We start from the raw sequence: 27224 nt of genomic DNA, 5'->3' as shown, positions 1-27224 counted from the left end.
GATTTGAGATTTTAAAAATCGCCAGCCTGCCAGCCACGATAATTGGCTGGCAGGCTGGTGACAAAATAGTGCTTGAACTTTTGCCGGCCCGCGATGAGCATGCGCGGGCCGGATCAGATTGAAATCTCGCGTCTCGCGAGGTGACGCACGGATGCGTCCAGGAGGAATGAATCAACCGCCTCCTGGACGCATCCATGCGTTAGGCGGTCCGGAGGAGGTTAAAGAGGACCTTTCACCAGAATAAAAATTCTAAAGTAACTATACAGGCAAGTAGAGCGGCGCCCAGGGACCCCCCTGCACTTACTGTTATACCTGGGCGCCGCTCCGTTCTCCCGTTATTGCCTCCGGTATCTTCATAGTTAGGCTCCACCCAGGGGATCCTGCCGTCGGCTCATTCTCCCATGCTGTAGCACTGGCCAATCACAGCGCTCAGCTCATAGCCTGAGAGAGAGAAAAAAAACTCGAGCGATGAGCCGATTGCTGTAATTGGCCAGTGCTGCAGCATGAAAGAAGGAGGCGCCGGCAGGTTCCACTGGGTGGAGCCTAACTATGAAGATACCGGAGGCAATAACGGGAGAACGGATCGGCGCCCAGGTATAACAGTAAGTGCAGGGGGGTCCCTGGGCGCCGCTCTACATGCCTGCATAGTTAGTTTAGAAGTTTTATTCTGGTGAAAGGCCCTCTTTAAGTTTAGGAAAAGCAGAAATATAAATGTATAAATTACATGTTTTACTGAATCTTTTTCCACAAAACTATGTAACGACCAGCTCAGCTTAACTTGATTTTAGGCTACTTTCACACTTGTGTTAGTTGCGGATCCGTCTGGTATCTGCACAGACGGATCCGCACCTATACATGCAAACAATGGTATCCGTTCAGTTCGGATCCGTCCGCATAACAGCTTTTTTCAGATCTGAGTTGTCATGATTGTGAAAACTCAGATCCGACAGTATATTCTAACACAGAGGCGTTCCCATGGTGATGGGGATACTTCAAGTTAGAATATACTAAGAACTGTGTACATAACTACCCCCTGCTGCCTGGCACCACCTGATCTCTTACAGGTGGCTGTGATCCGCATAATTAACCCCTTAGGTGCCGCACCTGAGGGCTTAATTGTGTGGATCTCGGCCCCCTGATCGGGTGCTGCCAGGCAGCAGGGGCCAGATCCCCCTCCCTCCCCAGTATTAAAAGCATTGGTGGCCAGTTCTGCCCCCCCCTCCCTCCCCAGTATTAAAAGCATTGCTGGCCAGTGCGGCCCCCCCCCCCTCCCTCGTATTAAAAGCATTGCTGGCCAGTGCGGCCCCCCCCCTCCCTCGTATTAAAAGCATTGCTGGCCAGTGCAGCCCCCCTCCCTCCCCAGTATTAAAAGCATTGGTGGCCAGTGCAGCCCCCCTCCCTCCCCAGTAATAAAAGCATTGGTGGCCAGTGCTGGCCCCCCTCCCTCCCCAGTATTAAAAGCATTGGTGGCCAGTGCTGGCCCCCCTCCCTTCCCAGTATTAAAAGCATTGGTGGCCAGTGTGGCTCCCTCACTCCCCAGTATTAAAAGCATTGGTGTTGGTGGCAGTAGCCACAGGCTAACAACCCCCCCCCCCCCCCCAATCATTGGTGGCAGCGGAGCGGCATTTCCAATCGGAGTCCCAGTTTAATTGCTGGGGCTCCGATCAGTTACCATGGCTGCCAGGACGCTACTGCAGTCCTGGCTGCCATGGTTACTTAGCTTATACTTACCTGCGCTGTCTGGCCGGCCGGCGCTCCTCCTACTGGTAATGTGACAGGTCTGTGCGATGCGCCTGGGACTCCGATCGGAAATGCCGCTCCACTGCCACCAATGATGGGGGGGGGGGGTTGTTAGCCTGTGGCCACTGCTGGGGAGGGAGGGGGGGGCCCGCACTGGTCACCAATGCTTTTAATGGGAGCATATTGTGTCAACGTCAAACGGATCCGTCCCCATTGACCTACATTAGTCAGGACGGATCTGTTTGGCTCCACGCGGCCAGGTGGACACCAAAACGCTGCAAGCTGTGTTTAGGTGTCCTCCTGAGCGGAATGGAGGCAGAACGGAGCCAAATTAATGCATTCTGAACTGATCCTTATCCATTCAGAATGCATTGTGGATGAACGGATCCGTTCGGGGCCGCTTGTGAGAGCCCTCAAACGGATCTCACAAGCAGAACCCCAAACGCAAGTGTGAAAGTAGCCTAAGTTGCCTGCAGATTGCATTTTGTGGTTTAAGTTCCTTTTTAAATACAGGTTGGTTATAGGTTGGGGAAGAACAAGGTGCTTGTGCACTGGCTATTTAAGAGCAGGGGAGTGTATGTGCACACCCCCTATGGCCAATAAGAGAAATTCCCAGCAGAAAGCAGGCCTCAGCATGACTGAGAACGAGATCACCGTGTAGTAGAAGAGGGGTGCAGATAAGCAAAGCGGGGGAGCTGTGCTGCGTACGAACACAACATATGGTTACAATGGTCATTTCTACTATCAACAGACCTAATTTTCCTTTTTCTGTGTGGCACAGTTGACTGTGTAGACCAGGGATGCCTGACCTGCGGCCCTCCAACTGTACCGTGCTGGGAGTTGTAGTTTTGCAACAGCTAGATGGCCGCAGGTTAGGCTTCCCTGGTGTAGACTATTTGGATGATTCATCCCAAGGAGGTAACAACTGGAGTGTTATTGTGTTGTTGTTTTTTTCGTTTTACACATCTGAGTGATGAACGACCTCCCTGCCCCCACACACACACCTCCTTCTGTAGTTCCCCAGGGGCTCTTCTGCTGCTTCTAGGTTTGTGAATGGTAATAATTAGATTTAGGAGCCATCAGTCTTCATTGGATTGAATCAACGTGGCAGCTGCTTCCTTCATGTGTTGAACAATAGCAAAAAGGGTATAAGAAAAACTGGTTTGAGATGTAATAAATATTGGTTGTAAAACTTATGTTTCCTCCTTCGAGTCCTTTCATTTGCTAGTAGCGATCTCTACTGTCTAAGATCCTCTGAGAGAAATACATACAGGACAATGGAAATGCATGTGAGAAATTTCCCACAGAACAATTTTTCATATCATGGGAAATAATTATTTGTGTTGTGCCCCTTTTCTGTCTGGATTACAAATAATAGATGTTAAATAAATAAAAACCTCCATAGGCCAAATCTGTGGCAAGGCTGAGAGGGGACAAACGTAGGCCTTATGCACACAACCATTGCCTGTTTTGTGGTCCGCAAATTACACATCTCCAAAACAAGGACACCGGCCATGTGAGTTCCACAGCCAGTCTTTTGACAGCATGGACATATGGACACAGAATGCACATGGAGTCGGTTCTGTTGCTTTTGCAGCCCCATTGAAGTGAATTGGCTCCACATACAGGCCACAAAAGAGAAACAGAACGGACATGGGGAAAAAAATCGGTTTGTGTGCATGATCCCTTAAAAAGATATAGATGTATGTGGCAATCCAGAAACGGGTGACTGGAAATTCTGTGCATTTCCCACCTGTCATGAGATATTGTGTGACTGTATGTGTGTATACAGTTCTGGAAATACGCACTGGACAGACATGGAGGGAGGCTGTAAAATAAGAGATCTGATAAATAAGGAAAACGGAGAAGAAAAGTACTCTGCTGTCAGCACAAACACAAGACTGGAAGATGTATATATGACCCCCATATGTAAAGCTTCCGCTCAGGAATTATTGAGTTTGACGGTGTCTAGACTTGTTCAGAGCGAGTAATGCCAGGTAGTACAAGCTCCATCTTGTAGCAGCTATAGCAGGATGATCAGTGTGGTTTATGGGGTTGTCTGAGCAGGCGATCCCTTCTGCAGGGTTTAATATTCTGGGCAGGTTTATCTGCAGTGCTGGTGCAGGCCTCTCCCTCCCCATTAATCACCCCACCCCCTCCCTTCTGCTCCTTTTCTCTCCACCCACACCCATTGTCTCAGTGTCGCTCCCCTGCACTGACTCATTCACTCACTTCTCACTTTCCAGCAGTTGGGAGGGGGTGCTCGGCTGCAGGGAAAGATGGAGGTTCAGTGACAATCGTCAAGTTTAGCATCAGGAAATCCAGGGTTGCAGTTTTCTGTGTACTGGTTTCTGCTGCTACAAGCCAAAAGGAAAGGAAATGTAGTGTTTCCAGTAAGTGTGCCTGTGTAGAAGAACCCATGTTGCATATGTAGTACTCTACCCCCATCCTCCCCTGCGTGCCACTTTAATTAATGACTCAGCAGTCCAAATATTAATTAATGATATGCAGCAGCTTCCCATTCAGTCCCTGGGAACTGCTCACAAAGATATTATTTGCCATTTAGCAGAAATCTGGGAGCCAGCATGCATCACACACACCAATAATCAGACTCCAGCACCCCTAATTACTGTTCCCCAGCCCTTCTCCACACAGGGCTTTTCTGAAAGAAGGTTTTGAGTGAATGCCCTATCTCACTATATGACTCTATTAATATCAACTCTGTAGTAGTAGTTTAGATTTTCCATACCTTTTAGTCCCCCTCCTTGCCTGTATGTGACACAGTGAAGCTGATCTCATAGCAGATTTATTGGTGGTTACAGCCCCGTTCTCGCTTGCTGACTGCAGTAGTTTGTGACCCTCAGGAAGCAGCAGACTATTTTCCAGGCTTTCTCACATCCTCTTTCAATGCCTGGCAAATGTAATGACCACAATTGTCTGTTTTTCCTTTTCTTTCTTATCAAGTTTGAATATTTTCATAGTGTTCCACCTCATTGCAGGCACTCCTGTAGATATCATTCCTCTGACTGAAGGGCAGTGTGAACATTATTGTTCATATATTAAATGTGCATACATTATTTATGTGCAGCGGTCATAGGGGAGCCGTCAACCAAGCAAATCACTCTGTGCAGGCTGGACAGGAAGAAATAAAAGGACAAACAAGGACAAAAGAAAAAAAAATACACAGTACAGGAATGCATATAGCCAAGAAAAAGGAAATAAAACAATGAATTCGCTGTCATGGTCCCTCAGGTGACTGGTGTCAAGAGATCAGAGAGACTGGCTCAGCATGGAGGAAACTAACTGCCTCCTTGATTTCCCTTTATTCAGTGTTGGTAGGCAGGGCTGTGGAGTCGGAGTCAATTTTGGGTACCTGGAGTCGGAGTTGGAGTCGGCAAAAAAATGAACAGTCTCCGACTCCTACTAAATTTAAATTGGAATAAAAAAGCAAGTTTAAATGTCTGAATTCATAAACATTTATAATTAATTACTTCTCTACTGTAAGAATAAAGGCCAATGCATGCAGTGCCTCACGTAACCGCAAAACAAACGCGTTCAGTGATGTGAAGAAGCATGCTTTTCATATGCTTCACTATATGGCACGCAATGCACAATTAGGAGTGGCAATACATATACTTTCCATTGTGTTGTGTTCTGATGTTACAGGGAACACAATGCCCATGGTTTACCTAGCCTCTCACTGATAAGGGATTAAGTAAATATGTGTTTTGCAGGACTAGAGACACTTTTATAAGTGAAGGGAATGGAGGGTCAATAGTTCAAGACTGAAGCTGTAAACCATGGATGTCAAACTCGTGGCCCTCCAGATGTTGCAAAACTACAACTCCCATCATTCCCTGATGGCTGTAGTATGCCCAGGCATGATGGGAGTTGTAGTTTTGCAACAGCTGGAGGGCCACGAGTTTGACATCCCTGCTGTAAACCATTGGAAAAACTGCTGTCATTTAGCTAAGGCTATAAAACGTGTAAACTCAGAATGTTAGCTTAAACTTTAAACATGACTATGGGATTCTTCTAGGGAAATCATGTTTTAAAATAAATGTCCCTTCCTGGATCCTCCCACTGCCACAGGAGAAGGCAGCAGCTTCTGCCCAACTACCTCTCTGTGCTAGAAGAGCTTAGAAGAACTTCTTTCTTTCCTTCAAGGAATGTATAAAATACATTTGCATATTAAATACAGAGGAGTCGGAGTCGGAAGTACAAAAAAACTAAGGAGTCGGAGCATTTATCTACCGACTCCACAGCCCTGTTGGTAGGGTTAATGACCACTTACCTTTTCTCAGCTTTTGCTCAGTGGTCATCACGTCTACCATTGTATAGTCTGACCCCACCCTTCTGACTATGCGGTAGATAGCTTACTTTGGGTTTGGCTGAACTGGTGTGAGGTCGTCTCTGGTTTTCCTGTTCTTCCATCTCTACTGAAGTTATGTGTTGCGTTTCTTTATTTTTGTTATATTCTCTGTTGTATCTGGGCCTGAGACAGACTTCCATTCGTCCATCTGGGGAGGAATAAACTTATTCCAGGGCTTTATAAGGAAATCGGGGCCTAGGTATCTTGCATATAAATATTCTTACCTTCAAGGTCTATTCATATTGATAGGTAGTCAGGATATTATTATTGAAAAAATAGCCCGGATTCGGGTTCTCTAGGAGGTGACCTGTTCCTTCCCTAGTTTCTAGGACCAGTTACTTTTCCCCTTCTCTCTTGTGTTCAGTGTGGATTCCCCCCCCCCCCCCCCCCCCCACCACCACACACTGATCGTGAAATTATCTACTGCCCATAAAAAAACACAATTTCATTCAGGTCAGTGCAGCTATGGATCCTATGTCTGCACTGGTCGAACAGCTGGAGGTAGCTGACCTCCGTGCGACAGTCTTACGGATTCAGAGACCACAGGTAGCTGGTTCTGATGGTGGATACCAGGCCTAGCCTGTACCTAAGGCTTCCCTCCCGGACAGATTTTCTGGGGGTAGTGACAATTTTATTCGGTTTAGGGAATCGTGTAAGTTGTACTTTAAGCTGCGTCCATACTCTTCTGGGGATGAGTGTCAACGTGTGGGTATAATCATTTCTTTTCTTAAGGATGATGCACAGTCTTGGGCTTTTTCTCTGCCGACCGGATCACCATCCCTCCAGTTGGTAGATGAATGTTTTAGAGCCTTGGGTCTTATTTATGATAACCCGGATTGTATCTCTCAGACTGAGACCAAGTTACATAGGTTATGGCAGGGAAAATGCTCCACGGAAATCTACTGCTCTGAATTTAGGAGATGGGCTACGGATACAGAGTGGAATGATCCTGTTCTCCGTAGCCAGTTCTGTCAGGGTCTGAGAGGCTGCATGAAAAACCTGAGTCATTGGAAGCAGCTATGTACCTTGCTGTATGTCTGGATAGACGCCTGAGGGGGAGATCTAAGGGTCCTCACCCATTAGGACGCACTATCCAATAAAGAGACACCTGTGGTTACGCCTTGTGAGGAGCCTATGCAGTTGGGGGGAGCTACTCCTGGGACTGCTGGTAAGAGCTCTGGTCATATGAAGGGAGTCTGTTTTTGTTGTGGGGAAAAAAGGGACATTTCATAAATATTTGTCCTTACATTCAGCATCAAGGTGCAAACGAAAAATGCATAATCCCCAAATTACTATTGGTAGTGTGGGTGGTGAGCAAGAAAACTTACTTTTGTCATTTACTGGTAGTACCCGATTTTCTCCTGTCGGCCAAGGTGGCACTAGAGTCCAAAACTGTGGAAATCGGGGTATTTCTCGACAGTGGGGCTGGGGTTAAACTAATTGGACAGTTTGTTTGTATTCATGGGTCGACTACTAGTGCACTAGAGAAAAGCATTTCTGCCTTTACTATTGAGTCTGTAACTCTTACCCAAAAATGCCTGTTGCAGGTGGTAAATGACATCCATTTAAGAGTGGGTGATTTCCATCAGGAATTTATGTCATGTTATGTGTTGGAGGGTCTGCCTGCTCCGATGGTTTTGGGTTTGCCATGGTTAAGCAAACATAACTCTATCATCGACTGGCAAGCGAGACAGATTCTCGATTGGAGTGATTTTTGCATGGACAACTGTCTCAATGCGTCTTTCTCTGTGGTCACCACTAAAACTGTACCCTCGTTCATTTCCGAATTTTCTGATGTGTTTTCTTAGAGTGGTAACCAGGAGTTACCCCCGCATCGGGAGTATGATATTCCAGTCAATCTTATTCTTAGAGCTAAACTGCCCAAATCTCAGTTGTATAGTCTTTCGGTGCCCAAAAGAAATGCTATGCGAGAGTACATCACTGAGAGCTTGGAGACCATCAGATTATCCAAATCCCCAGTGGAAGCTGGGTTTTTCTTTTAATAAAAAAAAAATAAAAATTGTACACTTTTGTGTTGTACACACCAGGTCTGGACTTCGGTGAGCTCAACCGTATTTACGTCCGTGATCCGTACCCCCTTCCTTCCTTTCCGGATTTGTTTGATCAAATTGTTGGTGCCAAGGTGTTCTCTAAATTAGATCTGAGGGGGGCATATAATTTCGGTAAGGATTAAAGAGGGGGGACAAATGGAAGATGGCCTTTAATACCCCTTAGGGTTATTTTGATAATCTGGTCATGCCTTTTGGGTTAACCAATGCTCCAGCGGTTTTTCAACACTTTATCAATGACCTCTTTCATCATGTGTTGGGGTGATTTGTTGTCGTATATCTGGATGACATACTAATTTATTCTCCAGACATGGAGACTCATCAGGATCATGTGAGACAGGTGTTACAGATCCTGAGAGAGAATAAATTGTATGCGAAGATGGAAAACTGTGTTTTTGCTGTTAAGGAAGTGCAATTCCTGGGTTGCCTGCTTTCATGCTTCGTTTTTGGTATGGATCCTGAGAAAGTCTGTGCAGTGTTGGACTGGGATCGACCCGAAAATCTGAAAGCACTTATGCGTTTTTTGGCATTCACCAACTACTACCGCAAAGTCATCTTGAGGTCGTTAAACCTTTAAAGGGAATCTGTCACCTGCTTTTACCATTTTAAGCCGTCACCATCGTTATGTTCACTAAAGTACCTTATTTCCAGCAGTCTTCTTTTTACTTTATTTCGTTTTGTCCTTTTGATATAAAAGTGCTTTTTATGATATGCTAATGAGGCTCCAAGGGGCGTTTTTTTTTTTTCCTTCTCCGGTGCCCAGTGAAGCCCCCCTGCAGTGCCCAAGAACGCCTCCTGATCCTCAAATAGGGTTGGACGATATCAAAAATATTCAGACGATAACGATATTAAATTTTTTTATCGCGATAACGATCTATATCGCGATAAATACCCATTTAAAAGAAAAAAAAAACACAAGGAGACGTTACACTGTATGGGGGCAGCCACAAGGAGGCGTTACACTGTATGGGGGCAGCCACAAGGAGGCGTTACACTGTATGGGGGCAGCCACAAGGAGGCGTTACACTGTATGGGGGCAGCCACAAGGAGGCGTTACACTGTATGGGGGCAGCCACAAGGAGGCGTTACACTGTATGGGGGCAGCCACAAGGAGGCGTTACACTGTATGGGGGCAGCCACAAGGAGGCGTTACACTGTATGGGGGCAGCCACAAGGAGGCGTTACACTGTATGGGGGCAGCCACAAGGAGGCGTTACACTGTATGGGGGCAGCCACAAGGAGGCGTTATAATAAGGTCTAGTGGCCACAGGCCACCATACATGCAGTAATACTTGGCGATATACCATTCCCACGGCTGCCTCGCTTGTGTGCTCTGATTCTGACATCAGATGCCGGTGGGCAGAGATTTGAATATGGGAGCAAGGAGGAGGGAGAGCCAGAGCTGCGGGAAGTAGTAAGTTTATAATTTCGTTATCAGACGGAGCACTCTAGTGAGGCAGCCGCAGGAAAAGTCTCTCCAGAGACACCAGTACTCACACAGGGGATCGCCACATATACAATAGAGCCGGCACTGGTGGGTGGCGATGGTGATGTCAGATGGTGGGTGGAGACTTGACTAAGGGAGGCGGAGCAAGAAGGAGTCAGGCCAGGAGCGAGAGGAAGTAACGTTACCCAGCGGCAGCGCTATGCAAGGTGCAGGGGCGGGCGCACGTGCGCTGACCGCTTTCATGACGTCACAAAATACAGCGGTATTTTGGAAACGGCCATATCACAGTTTTTTTTAATACCGCGGTATATCGTGATACCGGTATATCGCCCAACCCTATCCTCAAATAACCTTCCACAGCCCTGGCAAATGGTTCCGCCCCCCTCCCCACGTCGTAGTCTACTTTCTAGAAATGCCCCTTCCTTCTTTCTGTCGGCGGCCAGAAAACTTGCGCAGGCGCAGTACCGCCTGTGCGATCATCAATCTCCTGAGGGCAACGGCCTCAAAAGTCTCACTGGGCATGCGCTGAGCCCAGTCATGTAACCTGAGCGCTGGTTGATGATCGCGCAGGCGGTACTGCGCCTGCGCAAGTTTTCTGGCCACCGACAGGAAGAAGGACGGGGCATTTCTAGAAGGTAGACTATGACGTGGGAAGGGGGCGGAACCGTTTTCCGGGGCTGTGGGAGGTTATTTGAGGATCAGGAGGCGTTCTTGGGCACTGCAGGGGGGCGTCACTGGGCACCGGAGAAGGAAAAAAACGCCCCCCTGGGCACCTTGGAGCCTCATTAGCATATCATAAAAAGCGCTTTTATATCAAAAGGACAAAACAAAATAAAGTAAAAAGACGACTGCTGGAAATAAGGTACTTTAGTGAACATAGCGATGGTGACAGCTTAAAATGGTAAAAGCAGGCGACAGATTCCCTTTAACAGACAAGACTAGGCTGTGAGTCGATTTCTCTGTTTGGTCTGAGGCGGCATTGCAAGCCTTTTCTGCTGTGAAGGAATGTTTTGCTTCAGCCTCTATTCTGGTGCAACTGGACGTGTCTCAGCCATTCATTGTAGAGGTTGACGCATCCAAAGTAAGGGTGGGAGCAGTTTTGTCGCAAGGTCCTTCACCTAGTAAATACCGCCCATGTGCTTTTTTTTTTCTCCAAAAAACAAACAAAAACTCGACTGCTGAAAGAAATTATGACTTGGGTAATAGGGAATTGCTGGCCATTAAGTTGGCTTTTGAAGAATGGCGCCATTGGTTGGAAGGAGCAATTCATCCTATTACAGTAATTACTGATCACAAAAATCAGGTTTACCTTGAATCGGCTAAGGGCTCTTTCACACTTGCGTTCTTCTGTTCCGGAATAGAGTTCCGTCGTCGGGGCTCTATGCCAGAAGAATCCTGATCAGGATTATCCCCATGCATTCTGAAAGGAGAGAAATCCGTTCAGGATGTCTTCAGTTCCGGACCGGAACGTTTTTTGGCCGGAGAAAATACTGCAGCACTTGCCGCAAGGCCGGATCCGGAATTAAATCCTATTGAAAAGCATTAATCCGGATCTGGCCTTAAGCTAAACATCGTTTCGGCGCATTACTGGATCCGACGTTTAGCTTTTTCTTAATGGTTACCATGGCTGCCAGGACGCTAAAGTCCTGTTTGCCATGGTAAAGTGTAGTGGGGAGCGGGGGAGCAGTATACTTACCGTCCGTGCGGCTCCCGGGGCGCTTCAGAGTGACGTCTGGGCGCCCCACGTGCATGGATGACGTGATCGCATGTACACGTCATCCATGCGCATGGGGCGCTCTGACGTCATTCTGGAGCGCCCCGGGAACCGCACGAACGGTAAGTATACTGCTCCCCCGCTCCCCACTACTACTATGGCAACCAGGACTTTAATAGCGTCCTGGCTGCCATAGTAACACTGAACGCATTTTGAAGACGGATCCGTCTTCAAATGCTTTCAGTTCACTTGCGTTTTTCCGGATCCGGCGTGTAATTCCGGCAAATGGAGTACACGGCGGATCGGGACAACGCAAGTGTGAAAGAGCCCTAAACTACTGAATCCAAGGCAGGCCAGATGGTCGCTTTTTTCCACCAGATTTAACTTCATTGTCACCTAGCGTCCTGGGGTTAAGAACATCAAGGCGGATGCTTTGTTGCATAGCTTTCCTGGGGGGAGGGGGGTGATTCTAAAGATCCTAGTCCTATTTTGTCTGAAGGGCTAGTCATATCTGCCCTACAGTACAGACCAAAAGTTTGGCCACACCTTCTCATTCAAAAAGTTTTCTTTATTTTCATGACTATGAAAATTGTAGATTCACACTGAAGGCATCAAAACTATGAATTAACACATGTGGAATTATATACATAACAAAAAAGTGTGAAACAACTGAAAATGTCATATTCTAGGTTCTTCAAAGTAGCCACCTTTTTGCTTTGATTACTGCTTTGCACACTCTTGGCATTCTCTTGATGAGCTCCAAGAGGTAGTCACCTGAAATGGTCTTCCAACAGTCTTGAAGGAGTTCCCTTGTCCCTTTTGCCTTCACTCTGCGGTCCAGCTCACCCCCAAACCATCTCGATTGGGTTCAGGTCTGGTGACTGTGGAGGCCAGGTCATCTGGCGCAGCACCCCATCACTCTCCTTCATGGTCAAATAGCCCTTACACAGCCTAGAGTTGTGTTTGGGGTCATTGTCCTGTTGAAAAATAAATGATGGTCCAACTAAACGCAAACCAGATGGAATAGCATGCCGCTGCAAGGTGCTGTGGTAGCCATGCTGGTTCAGTATGCCTTCAATTTTGAATAAATCCCCAACAGTGTCACCAGCAAAGCACCCCCACACCATCACATCTCCTTCTTCATGCTTCACGGTGGGAACCAGGCATGTAGAGTCCATCCGTTCACCTTTTCTGGGTCGCACAAAGACACTGTGGTTGGAACCAAAGATCTCAAATTTGGACTCATCAGACCAAAGCACAGATTTCCACTGGTCTAATGTCCATTCCTTGTGTTCTTTAGCCCAAACAAGTCTCTACTGCTTTTTGCCTGTCCTTAGCAGTGGTTTCCTAGCAGATATTCTACCATGAAGGCCTGATTCACACAGTCTCCTCTTAACAGTTGTTCTAGAGATGTGTCTGCTGCTAGAACTCTCTAATCTGAGCTGCTGTTAACCTGCGATTTCTGAGGCTGTGACTCGGATGAACTTATCCTCCGCAGCAGAGGTGACTCTTGGTCTGCCTTTCCTGGGGCGGTCAGCATGTGAGCCAGTTTCTTTGTAGTGTTTGATGGTTTTTGTGACTGCACTTGAGGACACTTTCAAAGTTTTCCCAATTTTTCGGACTGACTGACCTTCATTTCTTAAAGTAATGATGGCCACTCGTTTTTCTTTACTTAGCTGCTTTTTTTCTTGCCATAATACAAATTCTAACAGTCTATTCAGTAGGACTATCAGCTGTGTATCCACCTGACTTCTCCACAACGCAACTGATGGTCCCAACCCCATTTATAAGGCAAGAAATCCTACTTATTAAACATGACAGGGCACACCTGTGAAGTGAAAACCATTTCAGGTGACTACCTCTTGACGCTCATCAAGAGAATGCCAAAAGTGTGCAAAGCAGTAATCAAAGCAAAAGGTGGCTACTTGGAAGAACCTAGAAATATGACATATTTTCAGTTGTTTCACACTTTTTTGTTATGTATATAATTCCACATGTGTTAATTCATAGTTTTGATGCCTTCAGTGTGAATCTCCGATTTTCATAGTCATGAATGAGAAGGTGTGTGAAAACTTTTTGGCTGGACTGTGTGTGTATGTGTATGTGTGTGTGTGTGTGTGTGTATATATATATATATATATATCTATTACAGTTTTTTTTTTGGACACCATAAAAGCACAGAGAGCTATGGGGAATGGATATTATATTGCGGGTGTGCTAGCGGCAATCTAACAGCCCATGTCCTCAGCTCTATACCCAAAATCCAGGTCACGGGTACCCTTTAAGATCGCCCATCCTTATAATCTCTTAGCTAACGATATTGGTATTGAGTGCTGACCAAATGTAGAACGGAGCGGCACCCAGAAAAAATTGTAAGTGCTCTTAGAGCTCTGCTTTATGCCCTACATAACGTACTACTTATTTTATAATGTCTGGACCCATGAAAGGTCCTCTTTAAAGTAAGGCACAGTCTATAACACTTGAACAAGCACCTCTCCCATGTCAGAAAGAGAGGACTGCATACAGATGGGAAAGATCCACAGGAGAAGGATCCACAGATATTTGAGAGCATCCCTGGATCATCGGAACAAGATTGCAGAAGGAAAATGTTGAGGGCCTCAGAAATGTGGTAATTATTTGAAAATGAAAGCGAGAGGCACATTTTTGCAGAACTCTATTAGATTGTGTAGGCATAGTCAAGGGAAGACAGTGAGGTTACCCTCCATAGGTTGCCATCTTCCTTTTGGTTATAGGGAAAGGTGGAGAGAAGTGACCATTCGCCTTTACCAATACTGAAAGAAATGAACTAATAGAACTAGAAATTCTATTAGAAATACCCAGAGCAATCTGTGTGAGTGGTCAATTATAACGATCCAGCTGCCCCTAATTAAAGCCTCTACATTGTTAGTTCATGGCAACCACAAAGCACCAGGGTTGTGGTGTAGTAAATTGATTATGGCCCTGGTGGTGTTCTTTTGGAATTCTTGCATGAAGCACACTTAGGGCTGTATTAAATTAGCAATTGAGCATTTCGTTTGTCAGGAAGGAATTGTTCCATCCTGACAATTTCCTGCTAGTCAATGAAGGAGACCACTGCTATAACATGCAGCGATCCCCTCCACAGTATGGGGAGGAGCAATTTTTAATGCTATTGCTGGTTCCCATATACACTCATTATTTGCCGGCAGCAGAGTGTGATTAGATGACATGATCTGCTGCGGGCAAATTATTGTTTTAGCTTGCTTAAAAGATGGGATTACCTGATGAACGAGCGTTTGCTCATTCATCAGGTAATCAGCGGCACTGTTACACTGCCAGATCATTGCTAACTAGCATTTCTATGAACGTCTTGGAAGAAGAGAGTCTTGTAGCGAGGATCTTGCAGAGTAATTTGAACCTGAGATTTAATTCAGATGTGGGCCTGTAAATTTAGTATTGGGAAGGGTCTTCCTTCTGTAAAAGTAATGTGGGTCTTCTGGAATGAAGTGTCCTGCCGTTAGAGTGTAATGTCTAAGGTACAGACACACTGTGCATGAATGTGACTCCTTGAGGGCTTGCAAAAGTTTTTGTTTCAGTCGCAGATAATTAAAAGATCAAAAACAGAATTGGGTCTTAAGCATAGAAAACGTATGGCAGGAGATTTCTTCTTATTTGCATCCACGCCTAGTTTTTAAATGTAAAATGCTGACCAGAGGTTTATGCATGATCCCTAACCATCTTTATCCTTTGACCATAAAGCTCTGTGACATTTGCCTTTAAGACATCTATAATCTGTGTTCCTACTACTTATTTGTCTTTTACTTCCTTAGCACCCGCTGTCCTGTATTTGGGGTCTTTCAGAAGACCGGGATAATAGGAGAAGCTCGGTAACATGTATATCCTGTCTGGATTGTTGATCCTAAAGAAATCATTGGAGATGTGTGAAAGAAGAGTGGTATAGATTCCAAGGAGCAAACAAGATTTCACATAATACGCTGCAAAAAAAAAAGGAAACTTAAAGCAATTAAACCTAATAGAAAACATAGAGGTGATTGGTGGTACACAGACTCTTGAGAAAGTAGAACAACATCCACAAAATGGCAAACAATTCCACAGATCATCACCCTTCTAATTCTGTCAATGACGGCAGCTATGAAGGCGACTTTGGGTGCAATGTGCAGGAACTGCGGGACCTCATGGAGTTGCGGAGTGGGGAGGCAGTGACTCGGATAAGGGAAAACTATGGTGGAGTCCCCACTATCTGCAGAAGACTAAAGACCTCTCCAGTTGAAGGTACAGTAGATGTTATCAATGATGTGTAACTATCTTTTAGCATCTTAAATAATTATTTCACTCATGATTGTAGAAAAAAAAAAATCTGCAACTGAGCAATATTACGGTATGTTATCTACTTATATAAACCCTGTTATTGAGATGATGTCCTCCTTGCCTTATTACAGCTACCTTGCTAGAAATTATCTGCCACCCCCTCGTCAGGCAAAGCAGTGTGTTTTGACTGCTTAGGGCTCCCATCTTAAATTGACCACTAATGGAGGGTCACATGACCATACCCAGCCATCAGAAACCTCCATTGACAAATGTTACACACAGGAAATTAGTACATGTGCAGTGTGAGAAGGAAGATGGAGGTGTCTGATCATATGGCCATTGCAAAGAGCTTAGTACAGTCGGAGAAGACTTTGCCTTACTTACTAAAGAGATTGGCGCCCAACTTACAGTATATTAAATTACATTTAGCCAGGGTGGATTTGATTTAAATCAAACCGATGTTTAAATCACTAGTCAGTAAGGCTTGATTTAAATCATAGTTTTATTTATGTAAAGATTCATATTTGGACAATTTTTCTGTTTTACTTAGGAAGGAGAAAAATGTGTTTCTTTGGTCATCTTCATCACAGCACATCTCATGATGTTGCCTCATTCGGGGCCACCAGGCCTTGCATTTCTTTGTTGCAGTGTTTGCATTTTGCATGCATGCCTGCCTTACAGATGGGTAAAGGAACTTCATTAAAATATTGCCAAACTGGGTCTCTTTTATGGCCTGCTGCCATTATAGTTTTTTTCCTCCAAGGAAAGAATGTGATAAACCTCAGGTCATACACACAAAAAGATCCAAAGACTTGTCTGTGAAGGTTCTCATTTATCCAGGTCATGGTATATCTGTAAAGAATAAATCAAGGCAACTGGACGTACTGTAGATTTCTTGAAAACTTTTCAGTTGTTCTTCCAACGAGCTTTCTCAATTCTGAGTGACTGTAGATAAATTCTGGGAATAAATATGTAGCTGAATCAACATCTGGTAATTATACCCAGCATTGGGTCAAAGATGTTGATTCATTATCCTAATTGGAGTCAGTAGGTGATAAAGACTTCCCAGAAAAAGGTGTCAAGACAGCATTGTACGTGAAAGAGGCCATCTACGTACAAATGGAGAAGCCAAGCTTGAATAGAGGCGGGGGGTTAGACATCTATTGTCTGCCACATACAATGCTGTCTTGACACCTTTTTCTGGGAAGTCTTTATCACCTACTGACTCCAATTAGGATAATGAATCAACACCTTTGACCCAATGCTGGGTATAATTGCCAGATGTTGATTCAGTTACATATTTATTCCCAGAATTTTTGTACAGTCACTCAGAATTGAGAAAGCTTGTTGGAAAAAGGAGTGAAACGTTTTCAAGAAATCTACAGTACGTCCAGTTGCCTTGATTAATTCTTTACAGATGATCCAAAGACTTGTCTGTCTGTGGTTGTGCAGTACTGTGCTCAGAAAATTTCACTTTAATTTTGTAGTACTCCTTGTCTGCTTGCCTTTTCCTCCTTACACTTAGTTTCACTTTCTTCTTGTGCAGATCTATTCCACTCCAAACAATCAGAAAAATATTGTTTATATTCTATTCACTGAACTTTAAACTTAGCACTGAAGGGGTTGATTCTGTATTTATAGGTTTGTAGAAGTTAGGATTTAGATCTTTTTCTCAACTCTTTTCATGTTATAAATTCAGTTTTGAGAACTCCAAAATTTAAACCAAGCATCTGTGATAATATCTTGTAGGCAGAGAAACTACCCAGTAATCTTACAAAAACCTCTGGAAGAGCGTGACATTGTGAATGGATTAAGGGAATGTAACAAAAAATTAAACATACACAGCCTTATTCTACATAATTAAAAAAGTAATCTTTATTTCATAATGAAATAACCTTTGGATGGTAATATATTTTCCTCAAAAAGCATTTTATATTAAAAAATCAAATTTAAATAAAAAAAATCCAATTTAAATAAAAAAATCAGATTTTTTTATTTTTTTTTTAAATCATAGATTTTTATCCACCCTGCATTTAGCTGTGATTTCTACATACTGATTGAAAGAAATGTAAATGGGACCGGTCACGTTGAACTTGGTGTCAAAGCTACAGGCAGTATGTTATAAAGCAGGATCATATACCAATCTGCTCCGCTCATCCTGCTCTATAACATGCTACCTGCAGATTGCACTGCAATTTCATGGTGACCAATGACTATAGGTAAATGACTTGGCTCGTCTGCTCACAGAGCATGCCCATATTTCCATAAAAGGTTTCCTGTGTCCACGTGCCTTCTGTAAAGCACATCCCTTCACTGCTGTTTACATCTGAAACACGATAGCTGCCTCAATTAATATGAAAAGAAAATAGAAAAATATTAGTAATATATTCTATGATTACTATAATAACGTTGTTTGTCACAATTTGTATGAATTCCCCACAGACATAACATAATGCACACTTCATGTAGATCTGCATGCCTTTCTGCCACTTATGTTACACAGTCCACAAAAATAAATACTTAATAAAAAAGAAACCGCTTTCTTGCAACTTTGGACACTATAGAACAAGTGCAAGTGTTTTGCATGTATGAGCAAAGCTGACATCTGGACCCAGGGATCTGTGTCTGCTCCTAGAATCTCTCTAAAAAGTGGAGCAGATTGGTGCAATTTGGAGCAACTAGGGTCTCTAAGTTTTTTCTAACTTGCTCAAAAGTATGGGACTTAGAGAGGAAAGGGACATGGCCTAAGATGCGACTTTTATGTAAAACTGGTGCCCCGATTCTGGCGTTAAAGTAAGCCAATTAATTGATGATATAGTGCTGGACAAAATTATCTAGCTTTGCACCAAATGTACCATCCGGTATGAGCCACTCTGATAAATTAGTAAATCGGCCCATTTGTTTCACATACGTTGTAAGCTAAGTGGTCTGGTGTCCATTTGTAAAGCAATACTGTATTAGGAGCGGGTAATATTATGTACTTAACCCTTTCACGTCTGCAATCTGTATATATACGTGATAGCTGCACATACCCCGTGCAGCTACCACGTATATATACGTTCTGGCAGCTCTTTAATCCAAGCGCTGCAAAGCGCTTGGATTAAAGCTTCTGCCCCTGCCCTGTATGCTGTCACGGACAGCATACAGTGCAGTAATGCCGGCAAGGGACCAATCAGAGTGGCCCCTTGCCGGCAATCGATCCGATTGGTTAGTCTGTGCAGACTAACCAATCGGATCGCGGCAGCGTTAAAATGCCGGTTTCAGGCTCTGATCTGCGCTCTGCAGATCAGAGCCTGAAATCGGTAAGGTGTCCTCGTGCCCCCCGATCCTCCAAGCCTTTGGTGTGCCCATCTGTTCCCCGCTGACCTGTGCCACGGAGATCTGTGCCTCCTGCGCAGCTGCGCTGATCTCCTTCCTGCCCTGATGCGGTCCGCCCCCTGTATTAATTTTATGGCCGCCGGCGCCTCCCCCCCCCCCCCCCCAGCCGATTCCCCATTCTGTGTGCGATGGCGGCGGCTCCATTCCTGAGCCGCCGCCATCAGCAGAGAGTGTCAGCTCTATGCTGACACTCTCCTGTAACCCCATAGATGCTGCGGTTGCGGCATCCATCGGGTTAACAGAGGGAGGGGGCTCCCCCTCTCCACCATCGGGGCTGCAGCGCTGTGATTGCAGCGCCCGATGGTTGCCATGGCAAAGGCGTCCAGTGCTGCCACCTACAGGCAGTCTGGAAGTATTATACTTTGCAATGCAAGAGCATTGCAAAGTATAGTACAACTATCAGCCCCACTGGATCTTCAAGATCCAAGAGGGAACTGATAAAAAAAAAGTGAAAATAATAAAAGTAAAAATAAATAAATAAAAATGTAAAAAAAAAAAAAAAAAAAGACATTGCCTTTTCCTATAAAAAAATAAAATACACATATTAGGTGTCACCGCGTCCGTAACGACCGTCTCTATAAATATATCACGTGATGGACCCCGTCCGATAAACACCATAAAAATAAATTTAAAAAAACTGTGCCAAAAAAGCTATTTTTGTCACCTTACATCACAAAAAGTGCAACAGCAAGCGATCAAAAAGGCTTATGACCCCCAAAATAGTATCAATCAAACCATCACTTTGTCCCGCAAAAAATGATACCCTATTTAAGACAATCGCCCAGAAAATAAAAAAGCTATGGCTCTCAGACTATAGAGACACTAAAACATATTTTTTTGGGTTTCAGAAATGCTATTATTGTGTAAAACTTAAATAAATAAGAAAAAGTATACATATTAGGTATTGCCACGTCCGTAACGATCTTCTCTATAAAACTATCACATGACCTAACTCCTCAGATGAACGCTGTGAAAATAAATGAATGAAAACTGTTCCAAAACAGCCAATTTTTGGGTCACCTTGCCCCATAAAGTGTAATAATGAATGATCAAAAAATCCTATGTACCCAAAAATGATGCCAATAAAAACCTCAACACTTTCTGCAAAAAACGAGCCCCTGCACAAGACGATCGGCAGAAAAATAAAAAACATATGGAACGCCTAAAGGGTTAACAAAGTTTGTAAAAATCAGTTTTGAGTAACTTGAGGGGTGTAGTTTCTATAATGGGGTCATTTATGGGGGTTTCCACTATGTAAGCCCCACAAAGGGACTTCAGACCTGAACTGGTCCTTAAAAAGTGGGTTTTGGAAATTCTTAAAAATTGTAAGAATTGCTTCTAAACTTCTAAGCCTTCTAACGTCCTAAAAAAATCTAATGACATTTCCAAAATGATGCCAACATAAAGTAGACATATGGGGAATGTTAAGTAATAAATATTTTATTAGGTATCACTTTCTGTTTTAGACGCAAAGAAATGGAAATTTGGAAAATTGTGAATTTTTCCTAATTTTTGGTAAATTTGGGATTTTTTCATAAATAAAGGTGAAATATATTGACTCAAATATATGACTATCATGAAGTACAATGTGTCACAAGAAAACAATCTCAGAATGGCTTGGATAAGTAAAAGTGTTCCAAAGCTATTACCACATAAAGTGACGCATGTCAGATTTGTACATTTTGACCTGGACATTGGGGCATCAATGACCCTTGGTCATGAAAGGGTTAAATACTGTCAGCTTGCTGGCGATGACGCTGCTTTATAGGAGATGGAAAAACCAGCTTGACAATAAGGCTAGGGCTCCATGGCAACATTGGATTCCCGTGTCATGGTAAAATGGTGGCATCACTGTGACACATGTAAAACCTCATTATTTCCATAGGAAGGGAAAGTGTTACTGTGATCGGGGCCCACAGTGTTTCCCCTATAGAGAAAAATTTAATTCGCTCACAAGTTCCAATTATTACCTTTATAGTACTAACCTAAAGTCACTATTGGTGGTAAACCTTTTTGCAGTTATTTTTTACCCTCTTCCTAATTTATTTAGCAATTTCCTTTTATGAAAAAAAAAAATTAAACAAATAACTGTGTTTGGGTCACAGCAAACCGCAGTGTAATCCGCAGGCAACCTGTTATAGAGCAGAGGGAGTTTCATATCAGATTGATATTTAGTTTTGTTGGAAAAGATTTAGCAATAATGTACTTACACGTTTATCATATATTTCACTTTTAAAAGACCCCCTCCCCCACCCCCAAAAAAAGTGGGGGAAATGGCAGTGCATCCTATAAAGGAAATACTAACAAGTGCTTTCATTTTGACCAGGGAGCAGTGAATATAGAACCCCTGGTGCTGGCTGTACTCGCCACTCCCTGGGTGCTGTGTCCTGACTGCATATAGTGTTAGATGTAGTGCACGTAGTCATGCACTATGACCATACAGAGTCACTGTTTCAGGGCAGCAGATCACAGTACAAGCTGCTACCCTGAAACAATGATTTAGGTGTCCACATGAGCAAATGTTTTACTATTAAAGGAGCAAAGTGCTCGTTCATCAGGTGATCAGCAGCACTTTTACACGGGCAGATTATCGGGACTGAGCGCTTGATAATCTGCACAGTGGTCAGGCAGTGTAAAGCCACTTTCATACAGGGAATGCTATCAATCACTGATAAGACAGCCTGCTCGGCTGTTGAGTTCAGAAAAAGCAAAGATTTAAAGAAATAAATTAGAAGTTTTACTGGATATATTCACAATTTCTTTTGCATTAAATTGCACGCTTAGGGTACAAGTTCTATAGAAGCTGTAGCTGGTACATTTTAACCCCTTAGTGACCTGCCTGTTTTGGGCCTTGGTAACCAAGCAAATTATTATTATTTTTTTTCATTGTTACATTCCAAGAGCTATAACTTTTTGTATTTTTCAGTCAATGTAACTGTATAAAGGCTTTCCCCCCTGGACTAGTTGTAGTTTTTAATGGCACCAATTTGGGGTACACATAACTTACTGATTAACTTTTAACAACTGTTTCTGGGGGGAGGGGATGGAAAGAAACAGCAATTCTGCCTCTGAGTTTTTATGTTATGGATTTGGCGGCCTTTATTTTTCAGCATTAAGGGCAGAGAGCCATTGGCTCCCGTGTACCACCACAGTAGACTGTCCTGCAGGTAAAGGGGTTATCCAATATTATAATCTGTCCCCCCCATGTGCTGGGCCCCTCACAGGTAATATACATACCCCGCTCCCTGCGCCGCTCCTGGTCCCCGCACTGCCGCTGCTGCTTCTCGCCGTTTGCCGATGAGAACATCCGGTGTCGAGGGCGGAGCAGACAATGGCAGGCGGGGATGAGCCTCCCTAGCATCGCGGTGCTTCTGTCAGGGGCCCGGCACATGGGAGGACAGTTTATGCTATTGGATAACCCCTTTAAGCATAGAAGTGCAGCAGCATGGCCATGCAGGAATCTCCAGATTTTTAGTACAGGCCTGTGTCCTACACTTGCTCGCATCATCCTAAAGTGCAGGGGGATGCAGCTCCTAAGCCACATGTGGCTTCAGCAGTGCTTATTTTTTCCAGATTTTTAGCATTATTTAAAAAATATATATACATTCAATACCCTATACGATTATAAACTAAACATGGTAGATGGGCAAGCAAAGGAAGTTTTGAAATGTGGCAGATACTTTCCCGGGCATCCCTTGCTGTGTGTGTGTGCAAGCATTATCCTGCTGTACTTAGTGCTGTGCTGTTAGTGTCTCTTGTATCACTACTGGGGGTGACCAATTGTAATGTGATGGCTCTCCACAGCAAAGGCATGATTGACACGCTCACCACCAGGCCTCCATACTTAAAGGGGTTGTTCGAGTTCAGAGCTGAACCCGGACATACCAATAATTTCACCCAGGCAGCACCCCTGATGTTAGCATCGGAGCATCTCATGCTCCAATGCGCTCCCTTGCCCTGCGCTAGATTGCGCAGGGTAAGGGCTCTTTTGTTTACAGCAACTCACTGCTGTATGTTCGGTGATGCCACTGGCTCTGATGGGCATGCTTTAGCGCTGCCCTAGCAGTTTTAAAGGCTAGGGCAGCTCTAAAGCCCGCCCATCAGTGCTGGTGACATCACTGGGCTTCCTGGCAGCCCCATGGAGAGCCCGGTACGTCACCGGAATTCCAGATTATGCCTTTGCTCTGCGCAGTTTAGTGAAGGGCAAAGGAGCGCATCGGAGCATGAATTGCTCCGATGCTCAAGTCAGGGGGGCTTCCTGGGTGAAAATGGAGTTATGTCCGGGTTCAGCTCTGAACCCGGACAACCCCTTTAACCCCTTAAGGACCAGACTCATTTTCACCTTCAGGACCAGGCCATTTTTTGCAAATCTGACCAGTGTCATTTTATGTGGTAATAACTTTAAAACGCTTTGGCTTATCCAGACCATTCTGAGATTGTATTTTTCGTCACATATTGTACTTCATGACACTGGTAAAATGGAGTCAAAAAAAATATTTTACATTCCCCATATGTCTACTTCATATTTGGATCATTTTGGGAATGATATTTTATTTTTTGCGGATGTTACAAGGCTTCTCAGAAATTTAAAAAAAAAACAACTTTTTAAGGACCAGTTCAGGTCTGAAGTCACTTTGTGAAGCTTACATGATAGAAACCACCAAAAAATGACCCCATTCTAGAAACACCCCTCAAGGTATTCAAAACTGATTTTACAAACGTCGTTAACCCTTTAGGTGTTCCACAAGAGTTATTGGCAAATAGAGACGAAATTTCTGAATTTCAATTTTTTGGGCAGATTTTCCATTTTAATCCATTTTTTTTTCCAGTAACAAAGCAAGGGTTAACAACCAAACATATTTATGGCTCTGATTCTGTAGTTTATAGACACCCCATATGTGGTCGTAAACCGCTGTACTGGCACACGGTAGAACGCAGAAGGAAAGGAATGCCATATGGTTTTTGGAAGGGAAATTTTGCTGGACATTTTTATTTATTTTTTTTGTTTGTTTTTTTGACACTATGTCCCATTTGAAGCCCCCTGATGCACCCCTAGAGTAGAAACTCCATAAAAGTGACCCCATCTAAGAAACTACGCCCCTCAAGCTATTCAAAACTGATTTTACAAACATCGTTAGTTTAGGTGTTCCACAAGAGTTATTGGCAAATAGAGATAATATTTCAGAATTTCAATTTTTTGGGCAGATTTTCCATTTTAATCCATTTTTTTTCCAATTACAAGGCATGGGTTAACAGCCAAACAAAACTCTATATTTATGGCCCTGATTCTGTAGTTCACAGAAACACCCTATATGTGGTCGTAAACTGCTGTACGGGTACACGACAGGGCACAGAACGAAAGGAATGCCATATGGTTTTTAGAGGGCATATTTTGCTAGACTTTTTTTGGGGACTCTGTGTCCCATTTGAAGCCCCCCTGATGCACCCCTAGAGTAGAAACTCCAAAAAAGTGACCCCATTTTATAAACTACGGGATAGGGTGGAAGTTTTGTTGGTACTAGTTTAGGGTACATATGATTTTTGGTTGCTCTATATTACACTTTTTGTGAGGCAAGGTAACAAGAAATTTTGGCACAGTTTTTTTTTTTTTTTTTTTTTTTTTTTTTTTTTTTTGTTATTTACAACATTCATCTGACAGGTTAGATCATGTGGTATTTTTATAGAGCAGGTTGTCACAGACGTGGCGATACCTAATATGTATACAATTTTTTTTATTTATGTATTCATTTTACACAATGATTTCATTTTTGAAACAAAAAAAAAAAAAATCATGTTTTAGTGTTTCCATAGTCTGAGAGCCATAGTTTTTTCAGTTTTTGGGCGATTATCTTAGGTAGGGTCTCTTTTTTTTTTTTTTTTTGGGGACGAGATGACGGTTTGATTCCCACTATTTTGGGGTGCATATGACTTTTTGATCGCTTGCTGTTACACTTTTTGTGACAAAGATGACAAAAAAATAGCTTTTTTTTTTTACACCATTTTTTATTTTTTACGGTGTTCACCTGAGGGGTTAGGTCATGTGATATTTTTATAGAGCCTGTCGATATGGACGCGGCGATACCTAATATGTATACTTTTTTTTTTTATTTATGTAAGTTTTACACAATGATTTCATTTTTGAAACAAAAAAATCATGTTATAGTGTCTCCATAGTCTGAGACCCATATTATTATTATTATTATTTTTTTTGAGCCATTGTCTCATTTTTTGCGGGATGAGGTGATGGTTTGGTTGGTACTATTTTGGCGTACATGCAACTTTTCTGATCACTTTTATTACTTTTTTAGGGATGTAAGGTGGGCAAAATTTCAATTTCCTCATAGTGTCTATTTTTTTTATTTTTTGGGCGTTCACCGTGCGGGGAAAGTAACATGACCGTTTTATAGATCAGGTCGTTATGGACGCGGCAATACCTAACATGTGTAGTGTATTTTATCTTTTTTTTTTTTTTTTTTTTATTCAGTGATACATGTGTTTTTTTTTTTTTTTTGCTTTATTATTATTTTTTTGGACCCAGACCCACTTGGTTCTTGAAGATCCAGTGGGTCTGATGTCTGTATAATACAGTACAGTACACTATATAGTGTATTGTACTGTATTTTACTTACACTTTGTCTGAACAGATCTATGCCTTTAGCACATATCTGTTGCACCATGGACAGCAGAATGCCTGAGAAGGCGCCCTGTTGCCATGGGAACCTTCCCCGTCTGCTACAACTGAGCAGACGGGGAAGGAGGGGAGCTCCCTCCCTCTGTCACCCCATCCTGTCTGGGGGCTGCAAAGGCACAGCAGCCCCCCGATGGGAGAGGGAGGGAGCTCCCTGACTGTTGACACTTTCCTTACCGCGGTCCGTATGGACCGTGGTATGGAAAGGGTTAAACTGCTGACATCGCAGCACAGATGTCAGCCGTTTATACCAGAGTGTCAGCAATGTGCTGACACTCTGGTATACCCACTGAACACCAATGAATATTCCGGGGAGGCGGGTGGGTGATCGCGATCCCGCCTGCCGCAACCCCTCCCTGCACCACCCGCCGCATAAAATGATTCAGGGGTGCGTGGGGGGGGGGGGGGGTGAAAAATCTATAGTTTGGGCATTTAAAAGTTTCTGATCTCTGCGGTCCCGATCAGAAACTGCAGAAAGCACTGTAAACCGCAGGTCTGAATTTGACCTGCGGTTTGCAGCGATCGCCGATACCCTGGGCATTGACCCTGGGTGCCTGGCTGTGTGTTACATGGTCTGCCGACATGGTGACAGTTTAATGCCATGACCAGTATACTCGCCATGGAGCGCTAAGTAGCAGTGCTCCATGACGAGTATACTCATCATAGGTCCTTAGTCATTAGACCATTGTGGGATCTCATACAGAGCCTGGATTCAACGCTTCAGTTCATAGTTGTTCAGGTTTCCTGCTCTAGGGTTGAAGAAATTCTACAAGAACTTTTAGAGCCTAAGGCTTTTGTGCCCGGCGTGCCGCTTCATGGCTTGCTGCTTCGGTTTCTGTGGCCTGCTGTCACCTGCTTCCGTACATGGCTGTCACTTGCCTCCGCGCATGACCTGCGGACACTTGCTGCCTCTGCACATGGCCTGACACATAAATGTTACCGGGTAGGAGGCAGGAAGTTAAGTTAAAGCTAAAAGGTTTCTAAGGGGAAGATTTTGGATAAGGACCCAGTGTGTCAGAAAAGGAAAGCCTAGTGGAGATGAGTGGTAGTTTAATGTATGCACCCTACTATCATTAGGTGAGTGGAGTAGCCTACAGTGCCTTTTCACGATCTACAGTTTAGCACAAAGCATTATTTGGAACCATGTTCCTTCTTGGACAATGTGAACAATATTAATAGAAATCGTATGTAATTCAAGGAGTGCAAGACGTATAAATCCATGTGATTTATAGGGCATAGTATACTCTTCACCTGGATATAGTATGGGTCAGTCTGAAGTTAAAGGAATATTAGTGTGACCAGACCTCTGAAATTTAGTAAAGATCCTACACAGACCTGTTCTAATGGGAGGCAGCACCATCCTGGCTGGGAATTCATCTTGTATGGACTATAGTTATCCCTTCTTAGGGTACTTTCACACTAGCGTTTTTCTTTTACGGCATATAGTTCCATCACAGGGGCTCTATACTGGAAAATAATTTATCAGGCATATCCCCATGCATTCTGAA

At 43.8% G+C, this 27224-nt stretch overlaps 1 protein-coding gene across 4 annotated transcripts in view; it reads left to right on the top strand.

Annotated features, from left to right (window-relative positions):
* The window catches only part of ATP2B4 (ATPase plasma membrane Ca2+ transporting 4), a 226751-nt gene that overhangs the window by 36298 nt on the left and 163229 nt on the right, over window positions 1-27224 (top strand). For all 4 annotated transcript variants that reach the window (XM_044288273.1, XM_044288272.1, XM_044288275.1 and 1 more), the window contains exon 2: window positions 15152-15614. In XM_044288273.1, coding sequence (XP_044144208.1) covers window positions 15419-15614 — 196 coding nt within the window. In that variant the 5' untranslated portion in view covers window positions 15152-15418. The remainder of the gene's footprint in view (window positions 1-15151; window positions 15615-27224) is intronic.

Source organism: Bufo gargarizans, chromosome 3 (genome assembly GCF_014858855.1).
Source record: "Bufo gargarizans isolate SCDJY-AF-19 chromosome 3, ASM1485885v1, whole genome shotgun sequence".
NCBI lineage: Eukaryota > Metazoa > Chordata > Amphibia > Anura > Bufonidae > Bufo > Bufo gargarizans.
This window is presented reverse-complemented; position numbering and strand designations above follow the sequence as displayed.